Source organism: Tachypleus tridentatus, chromosome 3, assembly GCF_004210375.1.
Source record: "Tachypleus tridentatus isolate NWPU-2018 chromosome 3, ASM421037v1, whole genome shotgun sequence".
Classification (NCBI taxonomy): domain Eukaryota; kingdom Metazoa; phylum Arthropoda; class Merostomata; order Xiphosura; family Limulidae; genus Tachypleus; species Tachypleus tridentatus.
In genome coordinates this window covers 22,873,100-22,890,629 of record NC_134827.1, presented here as the reverse complement: position 1 = coordinate 22,890,629, position 17,530 = coordinate 22,873,100, and the positions used below count along the sequence as shown (strand labels likewise).

Below are 17,530 nucleotides of genomic sequence, written 5' to 3'. Positions count from 1 at the left end.
TGTAGTTACTTAGTGCACGTTTTAACAGTCCAATCATACGAAAATATATAGCCTTAACCGACGTGTTTTTGCATGGAATAGCATGAATACCAATATCGTTCTCTAGCTGTTTGAAATATGCGTGGAAACAACCTGTGTGTATGTAACTTGTTTCTCTTCTACCAGACGGAGATCATTCCTGATTATGTTGCACACTGTTGCTTATAGCACGTGGTCGACTTTCACCATTGACCTATATATTCATGGATTTTTATCTGTTTCAAATGCCTCAGTTTGGTTACCATGGCTGAGGTACGACTTGTTGTAAGTCTCTTTCTTAATGATTCGGGTACCCTAAATTGATCCATATTCCTTTGTTTTCCAATGCCATTAAGTACGAGAGAATGACCATGTTGGAAATTCTAAGTTTCCTCTTTGACTACATCTTTATTATTAGAGTGTATGAATATTTTGCGCCGTCAGGGCTATTTACGTAACCTGCTCCAAAACGATCAGTTTTTTAAGGGCACCACACCGTCTACAAATAATAAATCAAAGTGTAATTCTGATAAATCCAGTTCTATCAGAACTTTATATCGGCTGTGTGTTTCGTACGATTTACTAATTTGTATATTAGAAATCATTTAACACAAATGCAATTATATGTTAATAAATGTTAATCATAAGGAGTACCACACATTATACCGGCTCACGTGCATCAAAATAATCCCGATAAAAATATAATATAAATAAATTAATAACATATATAACCGTGAGTCACATCGTAATATCATCATGTTAATTTCTAAAACGTATTGTTTAGTGCGCCAATTTCCTTTTTTTAAAATTATCCTTAATAATAACGTCACTTTAATCTATGAATAGTTACATATTGAATGCACCAATCATAAAAATAATATCAGAGTACTTGTACTAAATGTAATCGTGACAAGACTACAGTAAAATTATGTAAATTACGCATGTTTAAGTTAATATTCAATGACTAAAGTTTAGTTATGTCAAGGTTATCATTTAACCATAATTATGCCTACTCTCATCTTCCGGAACGTTTTAAGAAATGCAAAAATAAACAAACACCTTACTCGATATTCAATGATATAATAATCAGGGATCCCTGACCCAATGTCGTTCTCTGGTGTCCATTCTCTGAAGAGTATAAGAAGGGAATCTCCTGTTTTTCGTTTTACAAAGGGTCCGTTTTTCAACACTGGGTAACCTGTTCACAAAAATGCACCTTGAACTTATGAGAATTATTCAAAATACTAAATAAACTTATAATATGAGGTTTATAATTTCATTTGTATTTAAAAGGCATAACAACCTACATTAGAGTATCAATTTTTCTCTAAAACTATAATTTAAAATATATATGAGATCGTTTGTGATGTCTTAAAGCTCTTAACTAATACATTAAACCTCGAGTTCAGTCAGAATACTAAAGAAAATCCAATTTCATTGTTTTCATGTTTCTGAACATATTATACATATATTCTGCATGTGTGTATACCTACTTGTTGTACAATCACTTCCACGCCACCCAGAGCTGCAGCCATACAGGCAGTTCCCTGTATATATATCACAGTCATTTTTACCTAAACAGTTGCACTTTCTCTGTTGAGAACATCCAGCACCATATTCACCGGGACTACATCCTGTGGAAACAAGACAGCATATATATATCACAATCATTTTTACCTAAACAATTGCACTTTCTCTGTTGAGAACATCCAGCACCATATTCACTAGGACTACGTACTGTGGGAACAATACATAACAAGACAGTATATATATATATATACATATTAACAAAACATTAAGAATTAGATCGTTCAACATAGCGTTGAATTAAAATACAAAAATGTTCTAGTTTAGGTAATTCACTTGCCAAATTTTAAAGCATTCTTGGCTAGCCATATATACACGTCTATTCTGTGAGAATTTACTCCGTTTCTTGTTAAAATATTGTAACTCATTATATCCGTTACTTACTGTACTGCATTGTTTAAATCATCTTAAAACTGACACGTTTTACAAGACACTGAAAGACGGTTTAAATTAGTGAGTTTACGTACGCGTCTATATCTAACATGCAGAAATCAGATTGAAGTTTGGATAACTGTATTATTGAACACCAACAACAAATATATTTACGTACAACTCATATTCGTTAAGTTTAAGCGCCAACAAATGGCCTTACTTGTGTTACATTTCGGGCCCTTGTAGCCTGGTGCACAAGTGCACCCAAATGGATCAGGAAGACAAATCAATATTTCCTTGCACGAATCCCACGTACTGCTGTCCACAGCCTGGCACTTCTGTGTGCAGTCTTTACCAAACGTATTCAAAGGGCAGGCTAAAAAAATATATCATATTTAGTTAATCTCAGATCCATATCTATAAAATAAACCTCAAGCAACCAAGAATAAAACAAATAAAGATAAGACGTTTTGCAGTTGTTGTCTGTTTTATAATAGTTCCTTCTTAATGAGTTTTAACACAGAATTAACATGCATTACTATAGTCCTTGACTGGACAGAGATACCCCCGTCGCACCAAACATGCTCGCCCTTTCAGTCATGTGGACATTGTAATGTGATGGTAATTTGTGATAACGAGAAACCTACTTGAAGTAAAAATGTATTCTAAAGACAGCTGATATGGGTATTAAAACTTTAATTAAAATAAATTACAGAACAACGTATCGACCTTCTTAGGTCATCTTCAGGTTAGGTGAAATCGTTTTAATTAAAGACTTACAGCTCTCAATTCGTACCGTTTCCCTCGGTGGACACAGCAGATAGCCCAATGAGAATTTGCTATAAAACACACACACACACACACACACACACACACTACTACTTGAGATACTGCTGCATTTTTTTAAACTTGATATGGAAAATAAAAGTATTAAGAGTGGCTTTTGAGCTTATGTCATCTTGAACTGAATAGACATTTAAAATAATTTACGCTATTCGGACATTATAACTCTTAGTAAAACTGCTAAAATTAGAAGGTACATGTCACATATGTCAAGATTAAGTTTTAATTTAAAAATAAATTTTGTTGTTCATTTCCTTAAAAATGGCTGAAAATTTAGTCCCGAAAATGGGTCTCGACATAAGTTTATGTCTGATCTAAACATCTTATTTACAAGATGTACTCCTGCAGGGTTTCCGAAAGTGTTTTGTTTCAAGAGTATATAAAAGAAATTAAGTGAAACAAATATTTTTATTTCTTGCAGTTGAAGCCATATGTCACGATCTGCTGAAGTCTACAGAGTGCATAATTCTTCTCGGGATTCGTAGCATGCTCACGTTTTACTGCCATCACGACAGTACAGATTGCAACGTTAAACGTCCCTGTATTACATATTTTTGGTTCCTACTGACTGAGTGACGGACAACACACCACCGTATTCTGGTGCGAGTGGTTAAAAATATGTGACCCTTCCAGGAGGCCTTTGGTCCCCTTCCAGGGAAATAAATTTTCGATAGTCATAAGCATCAACCAATGTTGTTCATACCGGGTTGGAATTTGCATGACTCTTAAATTGAACAAATATTTGATAAAATTAAGAACAAAAAAATCAAGCAGAAAAACATTCATATTCTAACCTTGCAAAATAAAAAAAGCGAATCAAAACAAACAGTTCAAACAAATGAGCAACTTGGTAAAATCCCTTAACCCTAAAAGCAAATTGTGGATGAACCACAGTTATGATGTGTGATATCCTAAACACTTGTTGTATCATGATTTACATCACCAGACGTACAATAAACCATCCTCACCAGTATTCGTGTGATCGTATTTTCATCCGATTTCTTACAGGAAAAACAATCATTTGACATTGACGTCATAGGTAGAATAGCTGTGAGTTGTCCGTATTTTCGTCTTTTTTGGGGGTTGGTGTTGGAGATCATGAAATGTTATCAGGTGTTTGGTGTTGTCATTATTTGCATAATTATTAGGTTATTTTGAATTAATATAAAGGAAACTACGTTGATTTTATTTAACTATTATGATCCATAGGAACATGTACTAATGCAGGAAATACACTATATATGTATCATAAATTTCATAAGTATACTCACAATTTTCACAAAACGTCCCATTGAAGCCAGGAGGGCAGATACAGTCACCAGTGATGTCATGACAGACCCCACCATTGTGACACTGAGGACATTGGAATTCACAGCTAGGACCATAAACATTGTGTCGACAACCTGTAAAATTTAAATTGCTCTCTAAAAACGTCCTTCAAACCAGGAATTTTTATTTGTTTTGTCAGTTAAGCACGTTCTAGTATATTGTTTTTACCAAAATAATTAAAATGAACCAGCGAAACACCATTTTCAATCACTATCTGATTTGCGCGAGAATACAACAAAACTAGGTCGTCCAATTAAGTTTTATGTGAGGTATGGCCAGGTAGTTAAGGCGCTCAACTCGTAATTTTCCGCAAAGCTACACGAGAGCTGTCTGCAAAAGCTGTCCCAAATTTAACAGTGTAAGAATAGAGGGAAGGCAGCTAGTCATCATTACCCACCGCCAACTCTTGGGCTACTCTTTTACCAACAAATAGTAGGATTGACTGTGACATTATAACGCCTCCACCGGCTGAAAGGGCGAGCATGTTGGGTGTGACAGGTATTCGAACCCGTGATCCTCAGATTTCGAGTCGAGCGCCCTAACCACTTGGCCATGCCTGCCAGGCCATATAAGGACGGCGAATGAAATGATTTCCATCGTGTTTTATATAGTTTAAGTCTCGATTTGGAATTGATGTGAAAGAGTAAAATCTTATTCAAAAATACGGTTTGTATCTGTAAAAGATGGCGTGTGTATAGTAGGGAGTGATTACAATTAAAACTCTTATCGACACCCCTTACGTCATCACAGTTATCACAGTTACAGATAACAATATGAACCATTTCAGACTCCGCAGATCTTGTAGTCTGTAAATAAAGTTGTTTGCCATTGACATCTTTAAAATGTGAATGTATAAATAACAACACTCACCTCTAACAATTAACCTGACAACACCACGATAAGCACTGTGACCTTGGTATTCTAGACTGTACATTCCTGTGTAGCCTTCTTCCACATCTTCGATTCTTCGAACTGCTCTGGATGTTGATGACAAAATTTCGTTGTCTTTTTTCCAGACTTTATAATCAGATGGGCGTAAACTCTGAGTAACAAACTCAATATCAACATTTTCTCCTAAGCTAGCCGTCACGGTATAGGTATTCGGAAGGAAATGTGCTGAAACATAAAACAGAATTTATTTCATATTTTACAAATAATAGATTTCATTCTTCGTATGAAAAATCATTTAGTACGTCATATGAAGTTTGTATGACTACGAACGTGAACTTGAAATGACTTTGTATATATATATAAAGAAGAAATTACTACGTATGGGTACGTGAAATGACATAAGAACATGTTATGACTGTGTGCATTATATGATGTTAAAACTGCTACGTATGTGTACATGAAACGGCTGAACACATCAAAAGAACTTCAACTGATTGTGCACATTACACGAACTTTAAACTCTGTGTACATCATATGAGTTCAAAAATAAATGTGTACATTATATCAACTTCAATTGTTGAAATGGATATGTACACCATTTAATAAGAAAGGCTTAGCATATTATATTAAAATAATATCGTAATTTACATTAAAAAACGACTCCCTGCATCATATCTAAACATTACGTATCTTGTCTCATAAATATAAATCTAGAAGTTTCAAAACCATATTTAAGAACAACTTTGAATATGTTATTAAAGTAATTTTGCACTAAATAACGCAGAAGGTTCTTAAGACTGCAACCAGAATAGAACTAGGATATAATTCTGGTCAGTGTGGTCTCTGCTCTTAGAGTTCTAGGACTGACAGATCCATGATTCATGCTTCTCAGCTTGCGGCTGCCAAAACATGTTCCATAATTTAGGCTTGAGTGCACTTTGAAATTAATGGTCAAATCCCACTAATCTATCAAAAAACGGTAGCTCGAGAGTCGGTCATGAGTGCTGTAAGCAGGATTCCTTCTCTTTGTCAGTTTAACATTATGGATCACTATACAAAGATACGACATTTAGTTTGCACAAAATATCTAAAACAATCTGTGTTACTTATTTCTATTTCTTTTATTTAAAACAACTTTATCAAGACCAAACATCAAGTTTATAAATCTGACAGTCAGTGTGTATGAATTTACAAGAATTTTCGTTATTGTCTCAATGTGCAAGAACAAAATACTCTTGGTGGTCTTGATGTTTTTAGTTCAAAGTTACACAAAGATTTATATGTAAGCTAACCATCGCGGGGAATCGAACCCCGGATTTTGGTGTCTCAAGTCCAGAGGCTTAGTGCTGATCCGATTTTAAGACATACTATTACAAAAACCTTTTGTTTAATATAACTTACACATCTTTCTTGGAAAACGTCAACATTAATGTTTGTCTTTATCACTTATCTTCTATCAAGTTTCTTCGGTGACATTTATTCTCTTTTTACAAAAAATTCATATAATTTTAATGCGTTAATTTTCAGTATTTCGAGCCTTCGAAATAATTTTTAAGTTTTATTTTTTTCAGTATTTCGAGCGATAAAGCCCTCAACTCAAGGAATTTATCTGTCATCAATATTTCCAATTTCCTGCATTTAATATAAGTGGTATTTTGAGTCGTATGTTACTTAACACGGTGAATCTACACTTGTATAGGATTTAAAGAACACTGACGACACTTCTTTTGAATTACTCAATAGACAGGTTTGAATTGTATATAGCCTTAATACCGTGCAACAAGAACAATCCTTATAACATTGATATTGTGCAACAAGAACAATCCTCATAACCTTGATATTAAGCAACATGAACAATCCTTATAACCTTGAAACTGTGCAACAAAAATAGTCCTTATACCCTTGATATTATGCAACAAGGACAATCCTTATAACATTGATATTGTGCAACAAGAACAATCCTCATAACCTTGATATTATGCAACGAGGACAATCCTTATGGCCTTGTTACTTAGTAATAAGATTATTCTTATCGAGTAGAGCCCACATGTTGGTGAGGCATAATCCCTAAAAATGAAAGTTTGTTTTTCGAAAATGCTTTTGTCAAGGGATGTCTTCAACTAATATTTGTCCACTTCGGTCATCTATTTTTTTATAAATATCAATGCTTAGTATATCGTGTATCGTATGCAGTGTAGGCCTAGAGTTGACCTCACATTTCTAATGAACACGCGCTGCACTTGAAGCTTTAAGTGTATGTTATAATAGTGACAGTCAGTCCCTTTACTCCATTTAAAGCCGAACAAAGTTCTTGTTACTTTTGTTACTAAATATCGTAACTGTTTCGAAGTCTTCTATTTGTGAGCTAAAGCTATCACTTGTATCATCCGGTTTACTGACTGATTCTGTATCAATAAACTCCATAATAATTTTCTACCCTAAGATACTTCGCAACGGTTACGTTTTGCTAAACCTCTTGCATCTTTGTTCTCAGAATAAAAAACGTCCTCACTAAATAGTCTGGATATGAACAAATACATATAAAAAGTGTTGCTTCCGTTCATTATTACAAAACGCTAAGCATTCTCATGCATGTAGTATCACTATAATATAATTCATTTTTAGAAAAATTTTAATTCTTCGTCTACACAAACCAAAAGCTAAAATCAGGGTCTTTACAATTAAGTTCACTACTTTTAACCCTAATGGTATCCTTTCTAACTTCCTGAATGTTATTGTTAATTAATCTTAGCTTATGCCTCCCTTGCATTTAAAAGCTTAAGCTCATCCAGGAGTATTGTTATCATTTCCCACAGTTAATACTTCTCTCTATATATTTCCTCAAGTTTAGCTAAGATAGCTTCCAAATTTTCCTCTAATCTGCAAACTCTAGAGGTAGGTTAAACATCCTCACTGGTAGCTTCCTTAAACGTACGTAGTAGCCCAGAGCTTCCAAATAAAATCCATTCATTGCATCCAATAAACTGAGAATGCGAGTTAACTTGTCGTAACCGTTGTATAATTTATAAAATTAAACATTATATACTATGAGTAAATGCTACTAACCTGTTTTTAATACTGTTAAGTATACGTTTGACAATTAATTTTGACAATACGTTTTTTGACTGTATTTATCAAATAAAATAGTGTATTTAATTTGCCTTACAATTTCATTTCAAGTTAAATTACAACTAAGCCTAAAGAACCGTTATGGGTATTAAGCTTAATCTAAGGTTATTATACTACACGTTACACTACTAAAATCTATATTAAGCTTATACTTACTATTTTAGTCTACAATCTTACTAAATCTAGCTATTTTTTGTTATTCAACTCTAATATCTAAGAATAGCAATTACAAAACTAAGCCTAAAGAACCGTTATGCGTATCAAGCTTAATCCAAGGTTATTATACTGCCCATTACATTACTAAAATCTATATTAAAAGCTTATACCTACTATTTTAGTCCACAATCTTACTAAATCTAGTAATTTTTTGTTATTCAACTCTAATATCTTGAGATAAGAACAATGAAACCAAATAACATTAAAAAATCCACAATATTATGAGAACTTAGCTTCTAAACGTCTTTTTTTCTCAAATAACTATTAGATTAAAATGAATTTCTGGTATCCCAAACAGTAAACATGTTGAGTAAAAAAGTTAATTAAAAACCAGATCACCTGATCTAGTAATTACATTAGAATTTCAGAACTGTGATGCAATAAAATTTACTGGTTGACTGAGTTCCGTTCTGTAACGTTATTTCCATGATATAAAAAACCGTCTATAGTAGATTTATTAATTTATTTATTTTGTGAGTAAATATGTTATTATTGTTCAGCTTGTTCACAGCAAGAAAGTTAGGAACAATTATTTTAAAGTAAATATTATGACAAGTTTAGTTACGTAACTCAGTAAGAGTGGAACGGTTTGTTTATAACTTATTGATGTCGAGATTATAAAACGTCGCGTGAAATTTATTGATGTGAAGATGTAAAAAGTAGACGATTAAGAAATGAACATGTAAATACTGTGAGATGAACGGAAAACATCAGACAGTGCAGAAAAGAACCAGAGTAACGTTGCGAGAAGGATTTTGATATTATGATATATAAAAAAGTGAAATATAAAGTTAATCGTCGAAGGAGTGGAAGGCCTAATGATTAATATAGAAGTGGTGGCTGATATATATACTCTGCTGGTCAAAATCGTAAGGCCAATGAACATAAAGAAAAAATATGCATTTTACGTTGTTAGACTCAACCACTTATTTGACTAGAGCTTCGAAAGATGAAAATAAGAAAAGGGAAAATAAAAAAAAAACTTTTTTAGCATTTAATAGGGAAAGTGTAAACACTATGAAATTAGCTTAAATACTAGCTGGTCAAAAGTTTATGACCATACCCAAAAGAAGTCCTAAACAGGGTAGGAAATACCCAACAAGAGGTTTCAGTAGTGAGTTGTACGGCCGTCATTGCGAATACCTTCAAAAATTCGCTTTGACATGGTCGATATAAGCGTTTGCAGAAGACTAGCTGGAATGTTATTTCAAGTGGTAAAGATGGCTTCACGAAGATCATACACTGTTTGGAATTGACGTCCATTTCTATACACTTCCTTTGCCATCCACCTCCAAACATTTTCAATTGGATTCAGTTCGGGCGAACACGCTGGATGGTCCAAAAGAATCACGTTATTCGCCATGAAAAAGTCCTTTTATCCTGCGGGCATTGTGGATTGCAGCGTTGTCCTGCTAAAAGATCAAGTCATTTCCACACACGCGTGGGCCTTCGGTTAATAAGGATGCTCTCTCCAACATGACAATGTAGCCAACTGCTGTTTGACGCCCCTGTATAACCTGAAGCTCCATTGTTCCGTGGAAGGAGAAAGCACCCCAGATCATGATGAAGCCTCCTCCACTGTGTCATGTAGATGATGTCTTCGGTGGGATATCCTTATCGTGCCAGTAACGTTGGAAGCCATCTGGACCATCCAGGTTAATCTTTTTCTCATCAGAGAACAAAACCTTCGTCCACTTTTCTACGTTTCATGTTTGGTGCTTCTCAGCAAAGTTCAAACGAGCTGTTACGTGGTGTGGAAGGAGGCGTGGCCTTTCAAGACGTTTACGGTTTTTAAAGCCTTTCTTTTGTACATGCCGTCTTATTGTTCTTGAGCTGCATTCTGCGTCCGTAAGGGCCTTAATCTGGTTCGACGATCGGCTGGTGTCTTGCCGAACAATCCGTCAAATCCTCCTGCTCAACGCCGACGACATTTTCTTGGGCCAACCACTTAAAATTCTCCATCCGTATACCTCATGGTCTTTTAATAAATTTGCAACAGCAGTTTTACTACGCCCAATCTCACCAGCGATGGCACGTTGAGAGAGACCTTGCTTTTGCAGCTGAACAAATCTGCCACTTTCAAACTCTGTCAACTTTTTAGCTTTTACCATGTTTTTACCTAATGTAACACAGGAGATGTCAGTGGGAGATGTTGACATGCTTGAACACAAATGACTAAATTTCGTTACGTGTTTACCGATTAACGCTTCGTGTCAGTACGGTCTTAAACTTTTGACCAGCTAGTATTTTGGCTAATTTCATAGTGTTCACATTTTCCCTATTAAATGCTAAAAGGTTTTTATTTTTATTTTCCCTTTTCTTATTTTCATTTTTCGAAGCTCTACTCAAATAAATGATTGCGTCTAACAACGCAAAATGTTCTCTATGTTCATTGGCCTTAAGATTTTGGCCAGTAGTGTATATTAGATTTAGACTAACGATGCTGAAAGAAATAAGAAGAATAATTTATTTTGTCCAAAAGAATTTTAAAATAATTGAACCTCTATGTGTGGACTTTGACAAAAAGTATACAATTATTTGGAAGAAGGCCTACATGCGAAAAGCAGACGTTTATTGAAAGTAATATGTACAAGAAAGAAGCAGACAGTTTTAGAAGTGTAGGATACAACCATGGTAACTCGACGAAACGTAACTAAACTATGCTGGATAGCTTGGCCATAGTAATAGAGAAGATAGTTTGGCTTGTCGAATAAAATTCTAACGCAATTGGATAGGCCTAAGTGGATTTTTGAAGAGAGAAGAGAATTATGTAGTATTTATGATGTGCTTATGATAACCTATAAATATCAAGAACTTATTGTGTATACGTTTAATTAGTTCTGAATAAAATGTATATATAGATATTATAATCAAAAACAAGTGAACTGAATGCTGTTCGTTTACTTTTTGAATTTACTGCCAACAAGTCACAGACACCTACTTTAGAAGAAACTTAAGCCCAACAATAACACACTGTATATATTTATATTACTATATAATTATAAGTAAAAGCCTTTAACTGATAATTATCAAAGTAAATAACCTTAATACGTTGTAATAAACAAATACTGTGTTCTAAACTGACATACCATCTTCTCTCATGGATAATGATATCACTGTTGATAGCATGCTTCTTTCAGGTTTGCAGCTAAAAGCTCCAATACGAAAGTTTTCTTTAAGGGTTTTTGGCCAAGTCATAGTAAATCTTCCATTTCTCCCTGTAAGTGTTTAGAAGAATTAAAAGAATGTGACGTTTTTCTCTAATTATTTACTAATATTACTCTGAAGTACCATATCATTTTTTTTCTGCTAATTCTTTGTAAATAATTAAATAATTTATAGTCCACTTGCTCAACTTTGGTTCGATTGGTCTAGAAAAAATATATAGAATTTACTTTAAAATAATGGGAGGTAAAATTAATTTATAAACCCTATCGACATATGTAAGTTTTAAAAATTAAACAGTTCTGGATAAAAACAAGCGAGTTTCGTAAAAGCTGTCCTTTTTGTTTCATAAATAACGTCACAAAACATACGCTATTATCGTTTTCTGAAGTAACAGTAAACGTGATTGTTTTTTAAGGCACTGCCTTTCTTGTTTCGTTTAATAAAAGAAGACTTTTGGCCTATTTAATGTTTTCATACTGAATAAAACACCAATTTTTCAATATTTGAAAAGCCTGTCAATGTCAAAATAACTCATAGAATATTATTATTATTTGATGATCGCTGATATATTGACGTTTATACAATTAAATATATAGATCAACAAAGATATTGTACAGCTTAACCAGAATTCGACTGTTTAGCTCAACGATTTTATAGAATGTTGTAATTTTCTGGCTTAAACATTTGTAATAAATGAAAAATTTTAAGTGCCAAATTAACTTCTTAAGTAACTTTCGAATGTCGATTTTTTTCTTGTTGTTTCAGAATTTTTGCTCGAAACTGCACTAAGGACTATCTGTACATAACCATCCCTACTTTTGAATTTACAGACTCGTTGGATAGCAGTTGGCAAGCAGCACCTATTGCCAAATCTTGGGCTACTCTTTTCTGACCGAATAGTGGGATTTGACCCTTATTCTTGTAGCATACCTCCAACCACAAAGTTCAAGGCACATTTTTTTGTGGCATAGAACCGAAACCCATGAATTCCCTGATTCACAGCCATAGCATTTTGACCATCAGGCTACGTACAACCCACTTAAATAGCAGCTCACTCAAGCGCATACTTTCTTCAAAGATATTATTATTTAACACGTAATTTACTCAAATTATTCAGCTTTTTATATGACTTTATTTTTGTTGTTGTTGATAATTTTGTCGAATAATCAATGGTCTATAAGAAGTCATATTTTCTTTTCTTTCTGGGTCAAAACTGTAGCTTCACCGTACTTTTTGCACACAGAGATTACTCACTTTCTGAAAGATGAATTTCTACTCAAATTGTCTTGTTTTTGAGAGAAGAACGTGATGGATACTTGTACCTGTCAGCAGTCAAGGTGCCTTCAATTTTCTGTACATCTTTAACACCATTGTATATGTCCTCTAGTACTGTAGATGTTGTAGGTTCACCGTGATTTTGTTTTATTTCTGCCATCGAACAAACTGTCATCGGTTGTTGCCCAACAGTAAGAATTTGGACGTATCTATAAGAAGCGTCTTTACATAGCTTTGCTTGCCCCATGGTTTGAGGACTGATGTTCTAACCAGTGGTGTTTGAGAAATTACTCATCCACTAAGGTCACGTTGTATTCATGTATATATTACAGCTCCCGAAGTGACATTCACAACTGTGTTTACAGCTACGTTACTGGCAAGATATTTCCGTGTATGACGTAAACAGTATACCCCGAGTTAATTCACGCCTCTTTGGAAAAGCTTGGACTTTCTACCTCGTCTACTTCCACTAACATCAGTAGTTTCACGTCCCCTATTCAGAGTTCCATAAAGCTCCTATTAAAACATTAAATTTTACCTCAATCTGTCGCATGAAGTATTCTACATCAGCCATAACTTTAAATCTTACATGTTTATCACAAAGAATTTTTGTCCTGAAAGTCACAACTTCTTCAACTAAACTGCTGTTAGGAAAAGTATCTATAAGTTCTCTGTTTGTTTGTAATAATCGTAATCACAGTGTAAACTACTGACACGTGACCTTACTAAAACACCTTGAATGTGTACATACCGGTTTTGATAACAGTTTTTCTTTCGTTGTTACTTTTGGTATTCTTCGCATCAAAGGAGGCTTAATGAATTTTGGTTATTTATAAATTCATTTCTGAAAATGTAACAATATTGTCATGCACTTTACCTTCACACAGCAGGAGGGGAGCAATCCCATAATACTTGCATTTTATTTACTGTTTCCAAAACCTGTCTAATGCTATAAGACAGGACTCACTGTTCACTCTAAAGCTCTAAGACCGGTTTCTCTACCGATAAGGTATTAATAGAAGAGTTATAACTGAAAGGAAATAACTTTAATGTATTACGTCTGATAATAATATTCAAAAAGGTGTCCATAATTTTCTTTTCGTAAGACAAATATTGCAAGCAGTAGTATTAAAACCAGTTCGTACCTTCGTTTTTATACCGAATATTTCGATAGAAATCAGTTGGATTTGAATCAGTTCTTCCAAACACATTAAACTCTATTGTCTTCGAAACAGCATTTGTCCCAATGTGACACTGCTGGTGGTGCGAATCGTCGTCTTTGAACAGATAATTCTTGTGTAGCGATGTCACATCCAATATTTCTTCTGAAATATCAGATCAGACAAAATAATTTGAAGAATAGCTGCTACAATGTTTTTTATTAATTTAATAGCATACGAAAACATAGCTTAAGAAACAAAAACATTGCATGTTAATAGAAATATAATATCGAAATTTATCTCAGAAATTTGGGTTTACAAAATTATTGAGATTGGAAAAAATAAGAAGAGATTTTTTTGTTAAATTTCACTTAAGTGGAAAATTATTTCAAAATCTTAGATATAGCACAAATTTGGTTTGGTAAACACATAAACACACAAATTATAGCGTTTACTTCATTTTAATTAGCTTAGTATTTTATTATCAACAACTGTACCTTTATTTTTATCAACGTGTTGACCTTTGTAATCTAGCCTAATATAGAGGTGTTCTGTTACGTTATCCTCAATTCTAAATAACAAAAGTGTTTTTCAGTCATATCTTCCAAGTATCACAGTTCTTGAAACTAAAAATTTCTACACTTCAGTCTAATCTATCACTTTTTAAGAATAGGGTAACCAGACGTCCCGGTTTGACTGGATCAGTCTCGATTTTTGGAATGGTGTTCCAATAAATCCTTTTGGGATGTCCAAATACCCTGTTTTTAATTTTTGTCAATACTTTGTAATTTACTTACGTTTTATTGAGTACTTCAAACCACTTACAACCGTGAATCAACGGATTCGATTTTATTTAAGTGTGTAGGGAAATTATTACATGTCTCCAATTCAGTCTTTCTCTTACTTCTGAGGTTGGCTACAAAGTAAATTGTAGCAAATGACTCGATGTCACTGTTGGATACTTCACTTAGCACGTGAGTTTGCAATCGCCAAAAGAAATCAATAAGACAGTTAAATGCAAATAGCAGGCGTTATTAAATTTTAAAGCAGTAAAGTATTCATTCAAAGCAACCTAAGTGTAAAAATGAACTGCAGCTCAGAATTTTACTACAAATTCCTGAAAAAATTCTGTCATCTGAGAGGTATCTTTAAAAGTAAGTAAAAATATCCTTTTCACTTAATGATATTTATAACTAGCATAACTGACTGTATGTATATATATTTTAAAATAAACCATATTAAGTTTTAAAATCTGAAAATTTTGAGTAGATCTCAATTTTCTAATTTTAAAGTTTAGTTTACTTCTCGTCTAACACAGTGTTTCCAAAAATTGGAAACGTGGCCCTCTGGAGGTTTTGAACCTTTTTATGGGGTCACCCAAAAATATCCAAAATCAAAGATGGTGAATTCATTTTAATTCTAAATAAGTAATATGCCAATAAGAAATATTTTGAATTAATTAACTAATATAGTATGTCGAAAAGAAATGTTAATCCTTTTACTACGTTTGTTTTTCTATTACCATGGAAACGTTATAAGTTGGGGGCCTCAAATGTAAAGCCTCAGACTAAAAGAATTTGGGAACCATTAGTCTAACACATTTATTATCTCCAAAGACAATAATTAGGGATAACTTATTTATAGTTTAACAAACCGCATTTTCATGTACCCGACAACTAACTAACCATACTTTACCAGAAATTCAACATTTCAATTTTTCTATACTTATTAATCAACAATAGTTTACTTGCAGTCTAAAAATCGTAATTTTACCTAACGTAATCACACACACTTTGTGTGTAATATACAATAACATATTTTAATAGTGTTACAAACAACTGAAATGTATATAAAGCTATAGAGAACCAAAGTTCTTTGATACAGTTTTGTCAAAATATTATTTCAAGCAGAAACTGCCATTATTCTTCAAAGAAATGTAATAACGTTATCATTTTGTTATCTTCTTAATTATTTGAAGATTTTAATTCTACACTAATATGCGTGTTTTTCTGTTAAAACTTCTATTTCAACTTTATTCTGGAAGCTACAAAATAATATATTACTAAATTAATGTTTCTTTGTTTAGAATTAAGCACAAAATTACAAAATAGGTTATCTCTGATCACCACGGGTATCGAAACCCAGTTTTCAGCAGTATAAGTCTACAGACATACCGCTATGCCACTGGGGAATATTAAACTAATGTTTTATTCGTTTATTTTGTTTTCATAATTTCGCTCAAAGCTACACGAGAGCTATCTGCACTAGCCATCCCTAATTTAGCAGTGTAAGACTAGAGGGAAAGCAGTTATTCATCACTACCAACCGCCAACTCTTGGCCTACTCTTTTACTAACGAATAGTGGGATTGACCGTCACATTTGTATTCTCAAGACAGCTGGTATGGGTATTAAATTACTTTAATTAAAACGTTTTGACCTAACCTGAAGATGACTTAAGAAGGTCGATAAGTTGTTCTGTAATTTATTTTAATTAAAGTTTTAATACCCATATCAGCTGTCTTGAAAATACATTTTTACTTCAAGTGGGTTTCTCGTCATCACGAACATGCTCGTTCTTTCAACCGTGGGGGCATTGTAATGTGACGGAAATTCGAGCCTGCGACCCTCAGATTACGAGTTGAGTACCTTAATCACATGGCCATGCCTGGTCTAAGGTAATATTAACTATTACTTGAAATGAGTGTCTACTAGGTAAGAATGTAACAGTTCAAAATTACTAAAAGGAAAAAAAAAACACATATACTAAAGGTTTGTAATAAAACACATTATTCATATAACTGACGCAGCGGTATGTCTGCAGACTTACAACATTTAGATATTCCAGGTAGACAGAACGCAAATAGGCCATTGTGAAACTATATGTTCAGCTCGAACGAAACAAACAAGTTTATGTATCTTATTTAATCATTTAAAACTGCCCCCCAGTAGCTCAGCACTATGTCTGCAGCCTTACAATGCTAAAAATCGGGTTTCGATACTCGTGGTGGGCAGAGCACAGATAGCCCATTGTGTAGCTTTGTGCTTAATTCAAAACAACAATAAAACAACAACAATAATTAAAAACCGAGAGTACCTGTAATTCTTGGAGAAACAAAGATATAACTTCCATAGTAGTAATACCCCAGAGCTCCGTAACTAGAAATAACATAATATTAATTCTCACACGGCTTTTCTTTGTTGAAACACGTTATATACACGTTAATCTAAAGATATAACTTCCATAGTAGTAATACCCCAGAGCTCCGTAACTAGAAATAACATAATATTAATTCTCACACGGCTTTTCTTTGTTGAAACACGTTATATACACGTTAATCTAAAGATATAACTTCCATAGTAGTAATACCCCAGAGCTCCGTAACTAAAAATAACATAATATTAATTCTCACACGGCTTTTCTTTGTTGAAACACGTTATATACACGTTAATCGGTTATATACAATATTTCTCGATACATATTTTCTAAAAAAAAAAAACTGTAAAATTTCTCTAAATGTGGAGAAGATGGTTTTATTGTTTC

General features: G+C 33.5%; 1 protein-coding gene across 10 annotated transcripts in view; it reads right to left on the bottom strand.

Annotated features, from left to right (window-relative positions):
• Window positions 1-17,530, bottom strand: part of LOC143246523 (receptor-type tyrosine-protein phosphatase mu-like) — a 110,521-nt gene that overhangs the window by 79,245 nt on the left and 13,746 nt on the right. For 8 of the 10 annotated variants that reach the window (XR_013026019.1, XR_013026020.1, XR_013026018.1 and 5 more), the window contains exons 5-12: window positions 17,084-17,145; window positions 13,974-14,153; window positions 11,475-11,603; window positions 5,020-5,265; window positions 4,092-4,223; window positions 2,198-2,353; window positions 1,512-1,652; window positions 1,083-1,216 (exon numbers count right to left, since the gene is read on the bottom strand). Coding sequence is in view for 6 of the 10 variants with exons in the window: in XM_076493379.1 (XP_076349494.1) it covers window positions 1,083-1,216; window positions 1,512-1,652; window positions 2,198-2,353; window positions 4,092-4,223; window positions 5,020-5,265; window positions 11,475-11,603; window positions 13,974-14,153; window positions 17,084-17,145 (1,180 nt within the window). In the remaining 4 variants the exon portion in view is untranslated. The remainder of the gene's footprint in view (window positions 1-1,082; window positions 1,217-1,511; window positions 1,653-2,197; window positions 2,354-4,091; window positions 4,224-5,019; window positions 5,266-11,474; window positions 11,604-13,973; window positions 14,154-17,083; window positions 17,146-17,530) is intronic. The other 2 variants (XM_076493381.1, XM_076493383.1) reach the window with 2 other exon arrangements.